Consider the following 22,522-nt stretch of genomic DNA (forward strand, 5'->3'; position numbering starts at 1 on the left):
CCTTGACCAGATCCCCCAAAACCACACCATTGAACAACTTGACGCCCTTCCTTCAATAGAGGAAGTCCAAAAAGCCATTAAACAAATGAGTGCAGGCAAGGCACCTGGTAAAGACGGGATCCCAACCGAGGTGTACAAGACCTTAAATGGAAAGGCGCTCTAGGCATTCCACATAGTGCTGACCAGCATATGGGAAGAGGAAGACATGCCACCAGAACTCAGAGATGCCTCCATCATAGCCCTATACAAGAACAAAGGCACACGAGCAGCCTGTGACAACTACAGAGGCATCTCACTACTCTCCACTGCTGGAAAGATCCTCGCCCATGTTATACTCAACAGAGTCCTGTCATCTGTTTCAGAGCAGAACCTGCCTGAATCACAATGTGGCTTCTGACCAGATCTCAGCACCATTGACATGGTCTTCATGGTGAGGCAAATGCAAGAAAAATGTCTTGAGCAGAACCTGAGTCTCTACATTGTCTTCATAGACCTGACAAAGGCGTTCGACACAGTGAACAGGGACGCATTGTGGGTGATCCTCAGCAAGCTCGGTTGCCCAGCAAAATTCGTCAAACTGATCCAGCTCTTTCATGTCGACATGACAGGGGAAGTCCTATCTGGTGGAGAGACTTCCAATCGCTTCAACATCTCCAATGGCGTGAAACAAGGCTGTGTCCTCACTCTGAATAGTACATTCAACCTATCCTTCACCCAAGTATTACAACATGTTGTGATGGATCTAGACCTGGGCGTCTACATCAAATACCGACTGGATGGCTCACTATTCAACCTTCGCCGCCTGACTGCAAAAACAAAGACAACAGAGAGACTCATCCTGGAAGCTCTCTTCGCAGATGACTGTGCTCTCATGGCCCACCAAGAAAATCATCTTCAAACCATTGTGGACAGGTTCTCCACCGCAACAAAACTGTTTGGCTTGACTATCAGCCTCAGCAAAACAGAGGTGCTGTTCCAACCTGCACCAGGGAGGCCAACTAATCAGCCGTGCATCACAATCGACGGCAGGCAGCTTTCTAACGTCAACACTTTCAAGTACCTGGGCAGCACCATCGCCAACGACAGGTCCCTAGACCATGAGATCAATGTCAGGATCCAAAAGGCCAGCCAGGCACTTGGGCAGCTGCGCTGCAAAGTCCTCCAACACAGAGGTGTAAGCACTGTGACGAAGCTCAAAGTGTACAACGCAGTGGTCCTCAGCTCGCTCCTGTACGGTTGTGAGACATGGACACTGTCCCGGAAGCACATGAAACAGCTGGAGCAATTCCACCAACGCTACCTCCGGTCAATCATGAGGATCCGATGGCAGGACCGAATCACCAACCAGGAAGTCCTCGACAGAGCCAACTCCACCAGCATCAAAGTCCTGGTCCTCAAAACCCAGCTACGATGGTCTGGACACGTCATCCGCATGGACCCACAGCAAATACCAAGACAGGTATTCTATGGTGAACTGTCAGCTGGACTCGGGAAACAAGGCCGACCAAAGAAAAGATTCAAGGATCAGCTAAAGTCCAACTTGAAGTGGGCTGGCATTACACCAAAGCAACTAGAACTCGCTGCCTCTGACAGAAGCAGCTGGCGAACCCACATTCACCATGCCGCCACCACCTTTGAAGATGAGCGACGTCGACGTCTTGCCACTGCGTGTGAATGCCGACACCAGGCCACAGCCGCACCTCCCGTAACAACTGGCATCCCATGCCCCATGTGCCACAAACTCTGTGCCTCAGCCTTTGGACTCCAAAGCCACATGAGGGTACACCGTAGATGAAACTGCACAAAGACAATAGTCATTCTCGGTCACTGAGAAACTACCACCATGGTCCAGTATTGCTGTTATTCTGTACAATGTTCTTCCAGTTCTGCTTATTTCAGTCTGCATCAATTCCTGCAGATCTTTCCAGCTTTTTTCTGAAATCATCCTGTTCATCATTTCTCATACCACAATAGTATTCCATCACCAACATACAGAAGGTAGGAGTTTTCTTTTTAAAAGGACTAACATAGATACATAGTTGGGCATAACTTACAGAGAAATAGGAGGGCATGGGGATAGGATGACAGGTGTGGGGGTTAGAGAGGGAGTAGTCAGAAGTCAACTAGACTTCTAAAGATGGAAAGGGTAAAAAGAGAGGTGGGGGTGGATATAGGATGGAGAGAAATACACAAGTGCTCATTATTATTTTGAGCATGAATGGAAAATGGCTAGAGATGTCTATTCTTCCTTTCTTTGTACCATCCAGGGGAGGGGATAGTCTTTGACACACATGGACCCCCCTCTACTCATGGGCTTTCTCATTACATATGTTTTCCAGAATGCTATTAGCTGAAGTACACACTAGGGGTCTACCAGGAAGATAAATGGGGAGAAAGAAGGGGGGAAAGAACTTTGTACCAGAAGGTGCAGTTTCTTAAAGAGAGTGGGTAGAGGCAATGGTTGTAGAAGTGCCTGCACCCACCTCAGGAACTAGAGAACGCTTTGAAGGCAGCAACAGGTGCAGAAACAGATTCAGAAGTTGCAGAAGCAAAAAAAAAATTTATATATATATATATATATATATAAAGACATGGACAGCAGAGGCAGCATTGTCTAGGAGGCAGAATGCAGGGAGATTCCAGTCTCCTGGGACTTCTCTTGAACTTTCTCAATCATTTAGTCCTGAATTTTCTAGGACAGAGATGAAGTCCTTTAACTAACATCTATATGTTAGGAAGAGGTAGCATAATATATTGGGGGGGGGGAGGGTAAATCACATTTGGAGCCCTGAGACCTGCTTTCTCATTGGAGGACCTCAGGAAAACAATTTTTCCCCTCTGGATCTCGATTTCCTCATTTGTAAAATGGGAAGGTTGGATAAAATCCTCAAAATCCCAAAGATTCTCTGGTTCTATTCTCTAATACTTTGTGTCTAATAACAATAATAATAGAAGCTAGCATTTATGGTTTGTGGTTTACAAAGCACTTTATGTTTTGATCCTTATAACAACCCTGTAAGAAAGGGATTATTATTAGCCCCAATTTACAGATGAGGAATGTGAGGTAGACAGCAGGTAAACGGATTGCCCAGGAATACTCAGCTAATTAGTGTTTCAGATAGAGAAAGACTTTCCTGGCTCTAAGTCTAGCATCTTATTCATCCTGGCTGGTTAGGTAATGAGTGGTTGATGGATTGAGGACCACATTTCACAGTACACATGGAATTTTTTGAAATAGAAAATCCTATATTTAAAAATACATATTTAGAAAAAATTTTATAGAGCAGCTATTTTTACATGTCATTGGGAAAATAATATACCTTTTAATTTAAAAAATTGAGAATTTTTTAAATAAAGTTTGAAGAATAAAAAATGAAAGAGTCATTATTTCAAAATACAAAGGCATATCTTATTTACCACCAGGTTTCTTTTGTTGAAGATTTAAAATAGCATTTAATTGTCATTTTATTATGGGTCAAAGTTCTCCATTCATTAGTACTTATCTTTAATAGAGCAAAATTAGGATAAAAACAGTCAGACTCTTCTAGAATATTATAAAGACTTAGAATCAATGTTGTCAGATAATTTCATGGAAAAAGCTTCAAAACAAAAAAAGGAAATAAAACTCACAAGTTGTTAGGGGGACAGACTAGGGCAAGTCACCTAATGTTTTGGGGGTCTCTGCTTTATCATCTTTATTTTTTTCATTTTTTATTTTTAAACCCTTACCTTCCATCTTAAAATCAATACTTTGTATTGGTTTTAAGGCAGAAGAGCAGTAGTGGCTAGGTAATGGGGGTTAAGTGACTTGCCCAGGGTCACACAACTAGGAAGTAACTGAGGTCAGATTTGAACCTAGGACCTCCCATCTCTAGGCATGGCTCTCAATTCACTGAGTCACCCAGCTGACCCCTGCTTTCTCATCTTTAAAATCAGAGGGTTGAATTAAATAGTTTTTGAGATTTCTCCCTAGCTCTAAATGTCTCAACCTTTGGTGGGCAGAACTGCCCTGCGGATGGCCAAATCTTACAACAAGATGTAGTTAAAGGAAATCAAATATTGGATCAATAAAAATTGGAATCAAATACAAGGAAATCAAATGATTGATTATGAAGAAGACTGTCTAATATTTAAAGCTATTAGTCTCTAAAAGAGACTAAATGATTACCATCACACATGCACAAAAAAGGTTATTAATCATTTTTTCTACACAGGGTCATGGAGATTCAAAGTCTCATTTTGTTTTGTTTTTAATGATCAAGATCTTACCTCCTACTTGGAGGGATACAATGTGTATACATATAAATGTGTAATATAAGTTGGGTAGTAATTGGAACAAAATAGTCTCTTTTTTTGAAGGTTAAAATGAGCATTTTATTTTTAAAATTTTATTTAATTGATTAAGAAAAGTTTTCCATGGTTACATGATTCATGTTTTTTCTCTCCCCTCCTCCCAAGCCCCTCCCATAGCCAATGCACAATTCCACTGGGTTTTACATGTCATTGATCAAGACCTATTTCCATATCATTGATATTTGCACTAGGGTGATCATTTAGAGTCTACAACCCCAATCATATCCCCAGCAACCCATGTGATCAAGCAGTTATTTTTCTTCTGTTTTGACTCCCAAAGTTCTTCCTCTGAATGTGGATAGTGTTCTTTCTCTTAAGTCCCTCCGAATTGTTCTGGATCATTGCATTGCTGCTAGAAGTCCATTATACATTTGATTGTACCACAGTGTATCAGTCTCTGTGTACAATGTTCTCCTGGTTCTGCTCCTCTCACTCTGCATCAATTCTTGGAGTTCGTTCCATTTCACATGGAATTCCTTTACTTCATTTTTCCTTTGGTCACAATAGTATTCCATCACCAACAGATACCACAATTGGTTCAGCCATTCCCCAACTGAAGGGCATCCCCTCATTTTCCAATTTTTTGCCACCACAAAGAGTGCAGCTATGAATATTTTTGAATGTCTTTTTCCTTATTATCTCTTTGGGGTATAAACCCAGTAGTGGTGTGACTAGATCAAAGGGAAGGCAGTCTTTTAAAGCCCTTTGGGCATAATAGAACAAAATATTATAAAATTTCCCAAAAAAGAGAAAGTACTTTTTATTGACAAAATTAAGGAAAACTTCATGTTCACTTCTACCTGACTCTTCATAACTACATTTGGTGTTTTCTTAGCAAAGGTCCTAGAGGGGTTTGCAATTTCTTTCTCTAGCTCATTTTGCAAATGAGGAATTAAGGCAAACAGAACTAAGTGACTTGCCCAGGGTCACACAGTGAGTAAGTGTCTGAGACCAGATTTGAAATCAGGAAGATGAGTCTTCCTAATTTAGGTCCAGCACTCTTTCTACTATGCCACTTAGCTACCCAGAAAACTATAGAGGGAAGGATTATTCATCAGGGTTAACATCAATCAAGGGTCTTTGTCTATTTTTGTGTGATGACCTTCTCCAGTAGTATGGTGAAGTTTTTGGAGTTCTTTTCAGAATCAAGTTTTTGAATGCACAAAAGATTCTACATTGGATGACAAAGGAAGCCAATTATGTTAAAATAGTTATCAAAATATTTTTAAAAATAAATTAATGGTGCCCCTGGATAAGTCACTTAACCCTGTTTACTTAGTGCTTGACCTTCTGTCTTAGAGTTTTTACTAAGATAGAAGGTAAGAGTAAACACATACACATACACACACATAAATTCACCGACTACAAGTTAAGAACCACTGACCCAGATGGTATATAAGGACAATTCTAGCTCAAAGATTCTGTAATCCTCTGTTCATTACTTCATTTAGGACTGTAATTAAGTTCTGTCCCAATGCTAAGATATTCTGATTAACACATCATTTCTCATGAGTCCCTCTAATGCATAAATTGAGGTAAAGATGTGCTTCCTTCACTTTGAGTAGATGCTACCACTAACTGGATTCAAATTTATAGCAAAGGTTAATCCATCAACACTCAACCCTGTGCAATGACACCTAGGATTCCCAGGGCCATACTAACATATAGGCACCAAATAAGTGTGCTTTTGATTGCAAAGATATGTCATCCTCAAGTAACAGGAGCCAAATAAGTTTGTAGAAAAGCCTGCCGTAGAGAGGCTGAGTGCTTGCTCTGCTAGGCAGATATGAAATTGAGACCTATCCATACCGCTTAATCATTTGTCAAAAGCTAAGTACTAGGGACAGCTAGGTGGCACCGTGTGTAGAGAACCAGACCTGGAGATGGGAGGTCCTGGGTTCAAGTTTGCCCTCAGACCCTTCCCAGCTGTGTAACCCTGGGCAAGTCACTTAACCCTCATTGCCTAGCCCTTACTACTCTCCTACCTTGGAACCAATACAAAGTATTGATTCTAAGATAGAAAATAAGGGTTTTAAAGAGTGTATTGAAAGTGTCCCTGAGGGGTAGTTCTACTATATTTACAATACTACCACTCAAACATAACTGAACTATTCCCATCTCATCCAACAACTCATGCCTTGCCATTCAGAGGATGTCAAATGGTGCATGAGGCTATCTTTCCACCAAGAAAGTAGAGCAACAGTCGAAGGTCACAGATTTCTCAGTTAGTAGAACTGGAAAAGCAAAAATTGCCCTCCTCAAGTACCTGAAAAAAACTCTCTTCCCCTTCTGGAAGGAGGATATATATGTTGTACAACTCCAGAGAAATGGGCTAACACTACTTGATGGTTAATATAAGGAGACAACATTTTTAGCTCAGGACAAGGAAGCACTTTCTGCCAATCAGAACTGTCCAAAATTAGAATGAGATGCATCAAAAACTAATGAGACTTTGATAAATAAAAGTATTCACTTCAAGTAGCTATTGGGTGGTCATCTTTCGTCATATGGTAGAGAAGATTCTTCATTGGCTGCATTTCACTAGACAAACTCTGAGTTGCTTCCTCGTCTGATATTTTGCCATTCTGTTAAGGGACCTGTTCCTATGGTGGAGAGAGAGGCGGCACTGGAAATACGACTTTTTTCCTTAGGGTAAAAGCAGGCTGGGGCATTTGTTTCTTTTTTCCTTCTGCATCAGTCAGTTGGCTCACATCATTGTTGACTTCTGTCAGGATGGTTAAAATGTCTTCATTTCTGCAGCCAGAAAAGGGGGAGAGGGAAAGGCGTTTTAGTAAGACGTTAGAAAGAAACATATGATGGTAGAGAGGTTTGACCAGGGTCATGCGGCTAGTAGGTGTCAGAGATGGAATTGAACTCAGGTCTCTTTGACTCCGGAGTCAGCTTTTGAACCACTATATTATACCAACCTTTACCTATAAGCACATAAAATCCTAATAATGCCTCACATCATTCTAACTTACACTATCCATTTATCCAACAAGCATGTACTGAGTACCTACGTGAGGCACTGTGCTAAGTCCCACGGGGCTACAAGAGTGAATCTGATGCCATCCTTGCCCTCCAGAAGCATATTTAGTGGGGGCAAATAAGACATCATCATCATCATCAAAGCTTTTATATAGCACCTATTATGTGCCAGCCACCGGGCTAAATAGTTTTGGGTTTTTTTAACCCTTACTTTCTGTCTTAGAATCAATACTGTGTATTGGTTCCAAAACAGAAGAGTGGTAAGGGTTAGGCAATGGGGGTTAAGTGACTTGTCCAGGGTCACACAGCTAGGAGGTGTCTAAGGCCACTTTTGAACCCAGGACCACCCATCTGTATTGGCTAAATGTTTTATAAATACTATCACATTTGATCTTTACAATGACCCTGGGAAGTAGATGCTATTATTATCTTCATTTGACAGATGAAGAAATTGAGGTAGAGGCTAAGTGATTTGTCCAGAAACACAGCTATTAAGTCTCAGAGGCTGGATTTGAACTCAGGTCTTCCTGACTCCAGACCCAGGACTCTAAAATTACTCTAATATCATACAAATGGAGTCAAGTACCATATGAAAAAATTTTAGAGTGCTATAGGAATTGAGGGGGGGGATGAGTATGGTAGAGACAGAGGAAGAAGGGAAGGTTTTCTGGAGGAGGTAGGGGGAAAATATTGTTTAGATAAGTTGGTAGGGAGTAGGGATGGAGAATAGGACAGGCCAAGAATTCCAGACAGGACAAAAAATATAATCAAATGCATGCAGGTGGGAAAGCATGGGATATGGTTCGGGAATTGTGAGTATGCCTAGAACATAAGTTCTGGAGCCATATGTAGAGGACCTTGAATGCCAAGCTCAGTCTATTCTCTAAATTCTAAGGTTTCGCATTTGAATAACTGGAAGGATGGTGGAGCCATTAATAGAAACAGAGAAATTAGAGAAAGGAGTTGATCTGAACAGGGAAATGAGGAGATGTTCAACTGTGGATGTGTTATATCTGAGAGTCGCAAAGGAATTGTAATTCAGAACTGGAACGAATTCTAGTTCCAAATAAAGGAGTCTTCAGGACTAGAGATGGAGATGAGAGAATCATCTAGATAGAAACAAATAGTTAAAATTTCACAAATGGGTGAACTATCCAAGGAAAAGAGGACACAGAAATGGGCACTATGAGGAAAGCATTGGGACATCTATATCTGAGATGCAGCAAAAGGAGCCAGGAGAAATACAGAGAAAGAGTGACCAGATAGGTAGAAGAACCAGGAGCATGTACAGCCATATTATGGAATCTAAGGCAGGAGGGACTATCCAGGAGGAAGAGAGAGTCAACAGTAGAGTGTGTTACCAAAAAAAACAAGAAGGATGAGATAAAAGTGGTGGGAAATGATTGGATTTGGCTGATTAGAAAGTCACTGGTAACCTCTGAAAGCACAATTTCAGCAGAGTAGTCTGACAGAAGTCATTCTTAGCAAACGATACTGTAGATAGCATTCTCCCCACTTTATGGATTTGGAAAGTAAGACACCCAGAGGTTGTCATTTCATCAAGATTATACAACTTAAGGGGCAGCTGGGTGTCTCAGAGGATTGAGAGCCAGACCCAGATACAGGAGGTTCTAGGTTTAAATCTGACCTCAGACACTTCCTAGCTGTGTGACCCTGGGCAAGTCACTTGACCCCCATTGCCTAGCCTTTACTACTCTCTTACCTTGGACCCAATACACAGTATTGATTCTAAGACAGAAGATGAGGGCTTCAAAAAAAAGACTATAAAACTTGACAGAAACAGAATGTTCACCCAACTCCATCTCATCTCGAGTTCTTTGTAGTGTCATGGGTGTTTCTGTTGTGCCGTGACTCAAATTTAACTTTTTACAGTGATACTTGCTTTATTATTATGTTCCAATCAGAGACAGGAATGAATATTCTTCAGGTATCATTCTAGGTGGAAGTTATCTGCTGTATAAACTCTCTGTCACTGGGCAAGTCACTTGACCCCCATTGCCTAGCTCTTACCACTCTTCTGCCTTGGAGCCAATACACAGCATTGACTCCAAGATGCAAAGTAAGGATTTAAAAACATTAATTAATTAATTAATTAACTCTCTGTCAATCATTCAATCAATAAGAATTCATTAATCGCCTGCCATGTTGCCAGGCACTGTGCTGGGTGCCAAAGCTACAGAGATAACATGAGGGAGTTGCTACCTACAAGGAACTTCCATTCTATAAGGGCAGCTCAATGCCTGAGGGTGGGGGAGATGGTGGCCAGCAAAGGGATCTTTGGTTTAGAGCAAAGGTTCTTGACCTTTTTTACATCATGGATCCATTTGGCAATTGGATAAAGTCATGGTTAGCTCTCACAATACTAGTTGTTGTCTATATTCTCTTTAGAAGGAAAAGCTGGATTTCAATGAGAGATTAGTGGAAATAAAGATGTAAATTTTTTTCCCATCTGAGTTCACAGAACCTCTGATAACCCTTTGGCTAAGTAGTAACAGGGATTATGAGTAATCATCATCATCATCATCATCATCATCATCATCATCATCGTCGTCGTCGTCGTCGTCGTCGTCGTCGTCATTACTATTTAGTCCTTTATGGTTTGCACAGGGTGGATTGAGACCCAGACCTAGCAAATCTGCCCTCAGACACTTCCTAGCTGTGTGACCCTGAGCACATCACTTAATTCCAATTGCCTAACCTTTACTACTCTTCTGTCTTGGAACCAACAAACTATTGATTTTAAGTCATAAGGTAAGGGTTTAAAAAAAACTCCTCACAACAGCCCTATGGAAGTAGATGCTCTCATTATCCCCATTTTATAAATGAAGAAACAGAGGCACGAAGAATTTGCTTAGGGTCACCATAAGTAATGTGTCTGAAGTAGGATTTGAACTCAAGTCTAGTACATTAATCATATCACTTAGTTACCTGTAGAGTTAGAGCTTCACCAAAAACTCTAGGGCATCTATTGCCATACTATTTCCAGTAGGAATAACAAGGTTGATTTAATGATTTTTCTAGTGGGTATTTGTTCATTCCTCATTATCTCTAGGGGTTACTCATTTATTCTCAACCCATAACAACAACTAACATGATTAACTGGCCCAGAGAGAGTACCTTGGCACCATGCATTTCAGCCGATGGCAGAGGGCTTGAATATACCAGGAACCTTTTATTGTGTGTCGAATAGCACAACAGCCATCAACCGTGGCCATCCCAAGGAGGAAATCAGCTTCCACCGGAATGTATCTCTGAGGGTTCTCAACCTGGATAGGAGGTGAGATTTTGGCGTCTTCTTCCAGGAGCATACTTTCTTGAATATCTGGGCCTTGGCAGGCTTGGAAGAAAAAGAGCTTGGGTTTGTTAGCCAGGCCTGGGCATCGGTGAGCCTTGAAGTAGGAGGTGAGTTCACGAATGGCTATCTTCTCTTCATCCGAGGAGAACACAGAACCAGATTCGCCATGGGTGAGAACACAGCACACAAAGCAGTCACTCTCTCGGTGCTCCGGGGAGGTGCTACACTGCTGCAGAATATCTTCCATTTCTCTTTTTTCCTTATTGTGATGAATTTTCACCGTGAATCCCAGCCACTCAAACACACTCTTTAGTTCATCTGTAAAAAGGTTTTACCAAAATTCCAGAGTGAATCCCAATGAAACATTGCATTTTCACTCATTATATGTACCTAGAGAACTTCTACTCCCGTTCAAGGTGATGGGTAGAGCATTGGGCTTGGAGTCAGCAAGACATGGATTCTAATCCTATTACCTACCATTTGTATAGTTGGCTTTATGGTGACAAGAACTGTGTTAAGTGCTTTACAAAATATCATCTCATCCGATTCTTGTATTATTTCTCCATTTTAGAGTTGAGGAAACAGAATCAAACAAAGGTTAAGTGACTTGCCTGATGTCCCATAGATTGTAAATATCTGAGTCTGGATTTGAACTCAGGTCCTCCTGACTTCTGGCCCAGCGATCTATCCACTTTGCCACCACCAACTACCTCAGAGTTAATTTTCTACCCCTTCTTTCCTTTGATCTTTATTGCTTTTATTGTGTTGTTCACTCACATCTATGTGACATCATGAACAAGTCTATGGGGTTTTCTTGGCAAAGATACTGCAGAAGCTATCCACCTTCTCCAGTGGGACCTCATATTACAGATGAGAAACTGAGGCAAATAGGGGTTAAGCGGCTCACATGTTTCACATGGTTAGTAAATGGCTGAAACCCAATTTGAACTCAGACCTCCCTGATTCCATTGTACCACTAAACTGTCCCTCTCCTTTATCCTACCATCCTAATAGTTCATGGATTAGAGCTATAAAGGTCTTTAAAGTCATCTAGCCCATTTACTGATGAGAAAAATAAAACCTGGAAGATTCTGTGTACTTTCTCAAGGTCACGTTTAACTGAAAACCTTTGAGAGATTTTTATGTCATGGGGCTGATAAAGTGTTAGATTGGAGTCAGAAGAACTGGATTCAAATTTTGTTCCAGATACTAAATGGGTCTTGTGATCATGGATGAGCCTCTTTAAGCTAACCAAGCCTCAATTTCCAACTCCCTAAAATGGGGATAAAGTTCCTATCTCACAAGAGCTGTGAGGTCCAAGTGAGATGAGATATGTGCAAACTTTAAAATGAGATATAAATACAAAGTACAGAAGCTAGGTGATATAATGGATTGAATGCTGGACTTAAAGTCAGGAAGACTACTTTCTGAGCTCAAATCTGGCTTCAAACCCTTACTAGTTAAATAGTCCTGGGCAAATCACTTCACCCTATTTGCCTCAGTTTCCTCTTCTGGAGCTGGAGCTGGAGAAGGAAATGCAGTGTCTTTGCCAGGAAAACTCAAAATGGGGTTATGAAGAATCAGAAACAACTGAAATAACAGGACAACAATGACAAATTACAAATATAGAAAGAAAATGTGGAATGCAGAATGTATTCTCCCTAAGAATAAGGATGGTCTTGATTTGTTAAAATGTCATATCCCTACTCTATCAGAGCACCTGACATATAGCAGACCATATATTGAATAGAATTGTTGAAATTAAAATTTTAAATCCTTTTCAGAATCCATTGGCTTCAATTTAGTCAACATCATCCAAATTCCTTACCTGCATCTTTACAACTTCCTCTCCTTCTTTTCATGGTCTGAAATTCAAAGTTGTTGAAAATGATGCAGTGACCTCTGTGGGAATGATCCATTCTATAGAATTTTGCCTCCTTGGGAGTAAAAACAGGAAAAAGCATTACAGAAATGCACACTCCCATTAAGGTACCATCATGTAATTCCCAGACAACAACTCCAATGGTTCATGCTCTTTTGAGGGGAAGGGGAAAACAAGGGGGCAAGAGGTGAGGACTGGGAGGCAGTAGTTCCCCAATGCAGTTTTAGAAGCAGTTTTCCTCCTTAGTCCATATTTTTGAATAAATGCATGGCTCTCTGGATACTAGACTTAATGAGGATGCCCAGAGATTCTGACTGCTCTTTGCAATCTATTGTAATGGTAAATCGTTACCAAGTCATATATGAATGATCCTAAAATACCTTGAGACAGAGTTCTTAACCAGGGAACTTGATTTGTTGTTATTTTTTAAGATTTTGATCACTATTTCAATGTAATTGCTTTCCTTGGTAATTCTATGTATTTAGTCTCTGAAATTTATTTTGGAAAGGATCTATAGGCTTCACCAGGTTCCCAGAGGAATCCTTGACACAAACAAGGTTATGAATCATTGCCTTAAGGTGGCATCTTGGTGACTCAGTGGATAGAGAGTCAGACCTGAAGACAGAGAAGTCCTTGATTCAAATGTGACCTCAGATACTTCCTAGTTGTGTGAGCCTAGGTAAGTCACTTAACTCCCATTGCCTAGCCCTTACCCATCTTCTGCCTTAGAAGCAATGCATAGTATTGAATTCAAGACAGAAAGCAAGGGTTTAAAAAAAAAAAAGAATCATTGCATTAAGATCTTTTACTAAATGTTATCCCCACTTACTTTCTCTAGGCAATTTCAAATCATACAGGATACTCCTGCCCCTCTTCTGAATTTGAAAAGTCCTAAGATTTTCTCTCTGGGCACTACCTTTGAGCAAGGTCAAGGTGTCCTCCCTTCCTCCCCCCCCCCCAAAAAAAACCTAGACCATTACACATGTCTAAACAAAACTGAAGAAATGCAATGTTCAGTTCAAAATCAGGGTGTGTACCTAGTCCAGACTGCTGGAAGAATTCTTTTCAAGTGTAATGATGGTCTGACAATTTGCAAAGTGCCTCAGATGGAAGAGGCTAAGGAGCCTGACTCAGAGAATCAGGATGACTCACAGTGTGACTTACTTCCTTATCTGGCTCTACCTATAGGGCCCCATTGCATTGGCACATGGCACTTCCTATTAGGGAGTTGTTCCCCCACTACCCACTCCATCCTATCTCCAATCACTGAAGGTATATGAATCTCTCAGGGGCACAGGCTACTCCTTCTCCTGGTACAGGTCTATCCTCTATGTTGATGCCACTCTACCCACATTGTCTTCAGTGGGCTCCCACCCACGCTCCCTACTTAAGATCCTTCAAATGAGACTAGGATTCTGGCAGGAGACATGGAAAACCAGATAAAATCCTTTTGGAAGATCTTCCCTGGCAAATCTTACAGCATACAGCATCCAGACTTACTCAGAGGCTATACAGGTACTGCTAGGAACAAGGTTCCTAGTATCATTATATAATTTGTATAAAGGAAAGGCTTCTGCCACTTTGGCTTTAATGGAATCTCACAACTGGGTAGGAATGGTGACTGTCTGCCTTTGTTTCTACAGTCTGTGATTCTTTCCAGCTTTCCTCACCTGCACATTTAAAAAATGCTTCAGTGATAATGTTTCCCTTTTTTTCTTCCTTTGTTCCTTCCTTTGTTCCTCCCTTCCTTTCTCTTTCTTTTGCTATCCCATCTTTAGTTCCCTTTTTTAACTTTATTAAGCAAAAGAAGAGGAAAAGCCCTTATACAAATTTGCATAAGAAAGCAAAAGAAATTCCACATTAGTCATGTCTGAAAAAAGTGTGCCTCCTTCTGCACCTTGAGCCCATAATCCTGTAACTGGAGGCAGATTAGCATGCTTCAGGATCAGTCCTCTGAAATATTGGGTGGTCATTGCATTGACCAAAATTCTTAAATCTTTTGGAGATGTTTTCTTTAATGTTATGTTAAAAAATTGTTCACCTGGTTCTGCCCACTTCTCTCAATATCTAGGTAGAGGACTATAGAAGTGTAATGAAGACTAAGTTGCCCTATGCCCATGGCTTAGGGTGGCTAGATGATGGCAGTGCCTAGAGTACCAGATCTGGAGTCAGGAAGACCGATCTTGCTGAGTTTAGACTGGCCTCAGACATTTACTTGGTCATCTGATCTTGTGCAAATCATTTAATACTATTTGCCTCTGTTTCCTAATCTCTAAAAATGAGATGGAGAAGGAATGGCAAACCATTGCAGTATCTTTGCCAAGAAAATCCCAAATGGAGTCACAAAAAGTCAGACACAACTGAAACACCTGAACATGATTAACGTGTTGACCCATTTTACTTAACTGAGTTTCATTGTTATAAGGAGGGTTCTGTTGGAGGAACAGAGACCAAGAAGGATCATTTGGAATTGTCAATAATAATTTTTCAAAAGAATATCTATAAGACTTAAAAAAAAAGATTGTTGATTTCATAAGATTCAGGAGACCCAGGGGAATTTCCTCTACCAATGCAGATGGGGCATCTATTCTGTGACTTTTAGTCTCAAACTATTCCTGGGACACGGAGAGAGTAAAGACTTTGTCCCAAAATACACAATCAATGTGGGAATCCAGGTCTTTTTCAATCTAAGGCTAATTTTCCATCCACTTTTACATGTTCCTTCTGTGTGAATTAATTAAAATTGCTTTTGTTTTTTTTTTAAAGAAATAGCAAAGGGCCAAATGCAAGTCTCCACCTCCTAATATCACATGGTTTCAGTTCCCTGGTAGGTCTTCAATGCCAGAGATCACATTTGTGACCTTCTTTTCCTCTAAGTGGTGTTTCTCAGTAATTCCTCTTTCTCACTCTAGAAGGTTACACCCAGAATTATCCCTTTTCTTTTTCTTTCTTAACCCTTATCTTCTGTCTTAAAAGCAATACTAAATATCCATTCCAAGAAAGAAAAGCAGTAAAGGTTAGGCAATTGAGATTAACTGAGTTGCCCAGGCTCACACAGCTAGGAAGTGTATGAAGTCAGATTTGAACCCAGGACTTCCCATCTCCAGGCCTGGCTCTCTGCCCACTATGCCACCTAAATGTCCCCACTCCTTTTCTGACTAGAAAAACAGATCTCCAGAAACTTGGGTTTTTTGGAGAAGAAAAGTTGTGATTTTTGTTGCTGCTTAGGAATTCCCCTTCTCTGCTCAAAAGCCTAGAATTCAGGAATTCTCACTATTTGACCACATTTCCTCTTTCTTAGGACCATGCAATTAGAAGCACACACTATTGCAACATACTCCATGTGACTCACACCAGCAGATATATCAAATTCTGAATGCAAAAATGCATTAAATTAAAGTGGGTGTATATATAGCTAGTTAGAGGGAAAAGTACAATATAGAATGTGGAATATGAGATGATATAACATAAACAAATATGACATAGTCAAATATCATATATAAGTTCAAGATAAACTGTCAGTGAAAAGATCACTGCCCTTAGAATCACAGGGACTGCATCTGAATATCTCCTTTACCACTTAAGATCTGTGTGCCCTTGAACAAGTTCCTTAAATATGGTGCTTTGAACTGGAAGGACCTACACGAACTGATTGATGCAGAGTGAAATAAGCAGAATGGGGAGAACATTGTACACAGTAACTGGAACACTGAGGGATGATCAAATGTGATTGACTTCTCTACTAGCAGCAATGCAATGGCCTAGGACAATTCTGAGGGACCCATGAGAAAGAACGCTATCCACATTCAGAGAAAGAACTGTGGGAGCGGAAATTCAGAACATGTGATTTTTCATTTGTTTATATGGGTATAGGATTTGGGGTTTGGGTTTTAAGAGATTATTACAAAAATGAATAATATGGAAATAGGTTTTGAGTGCTAATACATGTATAACTCAGTGAAATTGGTTGTCAACTCCAGGAAGGGGGGAAGAAGAAGGGAGGGAGACAACAAGAATAATGTAATAGTGAGGGAAAAAATTGTTTAATACAATAAAATTTTAAAAATATATGGTGCTCTGTCACTCGGGCCAGGAATTTTTCAGAAGCATTAACTGAGATTATATGAGGTAAGGCAAGTATTCCCAGCCTCTCCCTGAGCCAATGGTTTCTTTCCTTTAAGTTGGACATCTATCTTCAGAGAGTCACATTTCCCCTCCAGATCTAGCCCAGCTTTCATTGCAACCTCCTTTGGCTCTGAAGTATCCAAAAGACCCCCATGGCCCAGGAAAGGAAGTTAGATTGATCTTGCCCACATTGCCCTGAAGATGCTGACTGGAGGGCAGGAAAGTCAGGAGTAATCAGTCTTCCATGGAGATCCTTGGTATGTGAGGAAATGCACATGACTCAGACAACAATGGCAGGAGCCTGATTTTCCAAGAAAAAGAGTCACTGGCTATAATAAAGTCAACAAATGATAAACAGCTTATCTTTAAATAGTATCTACTATGTGTCAGACACTGTGCCAAGCATATTACAATTATTATCTCACTTGACCTTCATAACAACCCTGGGTGGTAAAGGATATTATTGTCCCCATTTTACAAATGAGGAAACTCAAGCAAATAAAAGTCAAGTAACTTGCCCAGGGTCACACATCTAGTAGATGTCAGAGACTGATTTAAATTCAGGTCTTCCTGACTTTGGGTCTAGCTCTCTACCCACTGAGTCAGCTAACTGCCCAAAATAGCCAAGAAGGACTATAGTTCTGGGGCATCAAGATAAAATAGTAATGGACCAATAATTCAGGCATGCCAATGGTGTCAAAAAGGACTCAAGACAGAGCAGATTTCGCCCAGAAGTGACAGGATCTCAGTAAGAAGATATACAAATTCAGGTTCAAAGGCAAGGATTAGTGAATACCCTCATCTAAGGAGTTATTGGCTTCATTCTGTTGGCTGAAGGGTAGGTGCTTCCTCTTTTAAGATGGAAAGTACAGTATGGTTTATACCACTCTGTGTGTGTGTGTGTGTGTGTGTGTGTGTACACATATGTATGTGTATGTGAATTGTAGACATATTTTTGATGGTATAAGAAATAAACAAAGTGCCTTAATTGAGAAACTGTAGAAGACATACTAACTCCTTCCCTTTCTGGAAAACACATTCTTCCATTAGGTTTTTAAAGCCCTGGTCCTTCCTAACTCTCCAGTCTCCTTACACTTGATTCTCTTCCATAAATCCTCAAAATCCAGCAACACTGGTCTTCTTGCTGCTCCTCTTCCATCATCTTCCATCTCTGTACATTTTCTTTCTTTTTTTTAACCCTTACCTTCTGTCTTAGTATTGTGAAAATTTATTTTTCATATAATTTAATTTATTATCAGGGATTTAAATTAAATATGAAATAAATAATTTTAAAAGTATTTTTCTACAGGGTCCTGGATTATAAAGGCCTGAAGTCAGTTCCTGTATTTTAGGGAAAAGTCCTGAGCCAGATCTGAGACCTTCGTTCCATCTCTAGATCTTTTCATTCTCTTTGCCCTAAGAAATGTTGTCCTTTCATAGACTCTGGCTACTTTTCCAGCATATGGCACCTATCCAGCTGTAGGGATGGGAAAGGGAGGATAGGTGGATGGACCACCTCTTAATTAGCTATCACCAATTAAAGATGTACTGGGATGGTCAAGGGAGAGGCTGAATAATGAGTTCCTAAAAATCTATTTATTAGGTTGCCTAACCCAGCTCTGGTCATCCCTGGTCCTGAGAGAGCTATGGAGACCTGTATTACTTTATCAATTATGATGCTGGCCTAACTAATGAATTTATATTCTTACCCGAAAATTAGTCTCCTAGATCATTTTAATTCTATCATATTAAAACATGCCCTTGAACAGACCACTTTGCCTCATGAGTCTCACTTACTTTATTTGCAAAGTAAAGATATTAAGATTTATACTATCAAAAAAATTATATCATATTAATTCTAAGAAGAGAGGCCAGGACTAGACAATCAGGGTTAAGTGACTTGCCCGTGGTCACATAGGTAGTGACTGAGGTCACATTTGAACCCACGCTCTCCCAACTCCAGGCCTGGTGCTTTATCCACTCTGCTACCTAACTGCCTCAACTCTGCACATTTAAATTTTTTTATTTATTTTCAACTTATTTTTTAACTCTTACCTTCTGCTTTAGAATCAATACTGTGCACTGGGTCCAAGGCAGAAGAGGGGTACGTACTAGGCAATAGGGGCTAAGTGATTTGCCCAAGGTCTCACAGCTAGAAAGTGTCTGAGGCCAGATTCTGCACATTTTCAGTGTCTAATGCTCGTGCCCCTAATGCTCTCCCTGCCCGTCTCTACCTCCTGACTTCCTTCAAGCCTCAGCTAAAATCCCATCTTCTGGAAGAAGCTTTCCCAATCTCCCTTAATGCTATTAATACTTTCCCTCTGAAATGACTTCCAATTTATCAACTACATCTTATTTGTATGTAACTGTTCACTTGTCTCTCCCATAATAGTATGAGCTCCCCAAGGGCAGAGGACTGGTTTTGCCTTTATTTGCACTTAGTACAGTGCCTGGCACATAGTAGCCACTTGATCAATGCTTGGTGACTTGCCTAGAAAGATACCCATGTCCTGCTATCATCTTTGCAAATGGAGGTCAGCATCTTTTCTTTGTTTGTTTCAGAAAAGGATGGGAAAGTTAGAATCAACTCATGAGTGGAAAGTGTAAGAGAATACATGCAAAAATCAGTATTGAGGTCTCCAAATCATTGATGACTAAATCAGAAAAGTATTTAAGGAAACATCCAAACCTCCATTTCATCAGATGTGGTCCCAGTGATGGCTGATGCAACATTTAGCTTTTCCTCCTCTAGAAAATAAAGAATACAGATTTTTTGTGTTTTTACCTTTCCATGAATGGTACTAGAACTACATTCTATGCAAAATGGTTCAATTGCCCTATTGTTTTGGGGGGATTGGTGCATGGTGGCACAGTGTGATAGAGAGGTGGAGCCATAGTGTACAGAGCACTGGGCTTGGCATCAGGAGCAGCCAGGCAGCTTAGTGAATAGAGCCAGAACTAGAGGCAGGAGGTCTGAGATCAAATTTGGCCTCAGACACTTCTTGGTTGTATGACCTTGAACAAGTCATTTAACCCCAGTTGCCTAGCCTTTGCTGCTCTTCTGACTTGGCTCCAATATTTAGTATCAATTCTTAGACAGAAGAAAAGAGTCAGACCTGACTGAACAACAACCATCCAGTTCAAGTCATAGTTCCAGGGCAGACTGAGAAATGGACCTGATTACGTGTTGGGGTGACGACCAAGGAGGGAAGTCCTGGGATGTGGGTAGCAAAAGGAGGAAGTTCAGGAGTCTGCAGCAGCAGTAGCAGCAGCAACAGCAGTGGGAAGGAAATTCAGAGCTGAGGTTCATTTCTGGCAGTCTACAGGGGAATAACTAGGACAGAAATTCCAGAGTAGAAGGCAAATCTACAATCTGCTGCTCTGAATCACCAGAATTTTTCAGCTGGCTAATAGGAAGAGCTTAGCAACATCAGCCTAATGTTACTCAAGAACCAAACCCAGATCAGGAACTGGCAGAGATCAGACCAAAGGAACAATAGACTTCGCCCAGCATCAGGGCTCTGAAAAGTTCCACAGTCCCCAGCCTGTCCTTGATATCCTGAAGCTCTCAACTCTTAATAGCCCAAGAAAACAGCAATAGAACTAGCACAGACCTTCCCTCCAGAAGTGCTGAAGAGCCAAGTTCAATGTCTAGTCCAAAGTCAAGAAAGAGGCTGGAAGAATGAGCAAAGAGATAAGGCTGCTACCCTAATCATCATATCACTAATATTTATATAGTGCCTACTATGGACTAGGCACTGTCCTAAGGGATTTCTTTTATTTATATATAACATATATATATATAATGCATATAATGTCAATTATACATGTAAAATATTTTCTATATATGTACAGATAATCTCAATTGTTCTTACAACAATCCTGGGAGTAGGTGCTATTATTGTCCCCATTATACAGTTGAAAAAATGAGGCAAATCAAGATTAAGAGACTTTCCCAAGGTCATAGGTCGATGTCTGAGGTCAGGGATACACACTTAGACCTCTAAACAAACAAGGGGAGAGGAGAGACTAACACCTGAACCTCACGCTCATCTGAGCTGTTCAAAAAAGGGAAAGATACACCCACACAAAGTTGGAACAGAAATACATTTCACTCAATTGGAAAACAGGAGAGAAAGGGGAGAGGAGGGGAGGGACAATTAGAAAGAGAGCGAGTTTAGGGAGGATTCGTTCTAAGCAAAACAAATTCTAAATATATACAAAAATATTTCTCTCTCTTTTTGAGGTAACAAGGAATAGGAATCTGAGGGGGATGGATGGCCAGAAACTGAAGAATCAATGAATACATCACGGCATATAAATGGGGATGGAATCTTATCAGCAATGTCAGAGAATAAGTGATGAAACATGCTTCCCAGCTTGTGATAGAGAAGTGAAAGACTCAGAACACGCAATGATTTTTTTGGACATGGCCAATGTAGAAGGGTATTTTGGTTGACTATTCATGTTCATCATGGTTTTTCTTTTGCTTGTGTTTTCAATCGACAGAAGGAGTTGGGGTGGGAGAGTGAAAAGAGATTTTAGCTGATTAAAACAAAAAAAATTTTTAATGTAAAAAAAATTTTAGAAAAGTCAATACTAGAACCAGGGTAAGGATTAAGGAGCTAAGGAGAAGGAATCAGAGATCATAACTTAAAAAAGAAAAATTTAATAAGTAAAAAAGCCTTCCTAGCTTTAGAATTAAACTTAGCTTAGTTAACAAACCTTGTGACTTTGACAAGAACTCTTCTGTTATAGGCTGCTCCGACAAGCTCTCAGACTCCCCTGGAAAAGAACACAGAAAAAGAAATCAAATGCTTATTTGTATCAAATGAGAATAAAATAGGGGGCATCTGGGTGGTTCAGTGAATAGAGTGCCAGACCTAGAGATGGAAGGTCCTGGGTTCAAATCTGGATTCAGACACTTCCTAGCTGGGTGACCCTGAGCAAGTCACTTAACTCCCACAATTCATAGTATTGATTCTAAGACAGAAGATAAAGGTTATTTTTTTTTAATGAGAGTGATGGGAATTCCAGGTAAACATGGCTGTAATCTAGACGCGAATCACTTCCTCTCCCCGGCACCGAACGAAATAGACTACCTCAAAAGAGCATAAAAATCTTCCTTGGAAGAATGGAGGGACTCTCCAGTACACCACAGCAACAAAGGTATATGGGGAGTGAACATTTTCACACTATAAGAAGGAGGAAAAGCTTGCACAAAAATGTGAACTGAGCTGCCCTTCCCCTACCTCCCCCACAAAACCAGAGTAGGAGCTCAGAATGCTCACTGGGGATAGCGAGGGAGTGAGGAACGTCTCTTTCGGGGGGGCACACCAGGGTCCTTGGGACCTAAGGAGGACTGCTAGAGAAATACCTCTAAGGGCAGTTTCACTAGAGAACTCTGTGCACTGGAGAGCGCGTAGACCATGGGGGCCCTTGCAAACTGTGAACAGTGTGCAGTCTCAAGAAACTGTAGAAACTGCCTGAGGCCAAAGCTCCACACTTCTCTGCAGGGGGGGAGGGGAAATCCTAGGAAACTAACAGGGACTACCAGAGATCTACCCCTCAGAGCGGTTTTACAGGAGATTCCTGTGCACTGGAGAGAAGAGCTTGGGGGCGGGTGTGCTAACAAACCGTGGAGGCTGGGAAGAACTAGTCTGAGGCAACTTAAATCCACAGAAAACCTGCCCATATCACCCAGACCTCTGACCAAAAAGGAAAGGGAAAACCACCAAAGAGATGGCTCACACTGCCCAAGATCAACCCTCCAAGAAGAAAGGGAAAAAAGTGACTATTGAAAACTTTTATGGAGGGAAAAACTAGGTGACAGAAGAGAGAGAGGTTGAGATTCAACC

General features: G+C 40.8%; 1 protein-coding gene across 1 annotated transcript in view; it reads right to left on the bottom strand.

Annotated features, from left to right (window-relative positions):
• Positions 1–4,354: 4,354 nt before the first annotated feature.
• LOC100016987 (caspase-10) overlaps positions 4,355–22,522 on the bottom strand; it is a 36,935-nt gene continuing 18,767 nt past the window's right edge. Inside the window, exons 5-9 of the mRNA XM_007501608.3 lie at positions 21,390–21,449; positions 19,354–19,412; positions 12,486–12,594; positions 10,480–10,975; positions 4,355–7,107 (exon numbers count right to left, since the gene is read on the bottom strand). Coding sequence (XP_007501670.2) covers positions 6,957–7,107; positions 10,480–10,975; positions 12,486–12,594; positions 19,354–19,412; positions 21,390–21,449 — 875 coding nt within the window. The 3' untranslated portion in view covers positions 4,355–6,956. The remainder of the gene's footprint in view (positions 7,108–10,479; positions 10,976–12,485; positions 12,595–19,353; positions 19,413–21,389; positions 21,450–22,522) is intronic.

The sequence above is a fragment of the Monodelphis domestica genome, chromosome 8 (genome assembly GCF_027887165.1).
Source record: "Monodelphis domestica isolate mMonDom1 chromosome 8, mMonDom1.pri, whole genome shotgun sequence".
Lineage (NCBI taxonomy): Eukaryota > Metazoa > Chordata > Mammalia > Didelphimorphia > Didelphidae > Monodelphis > Monodelphis domestica.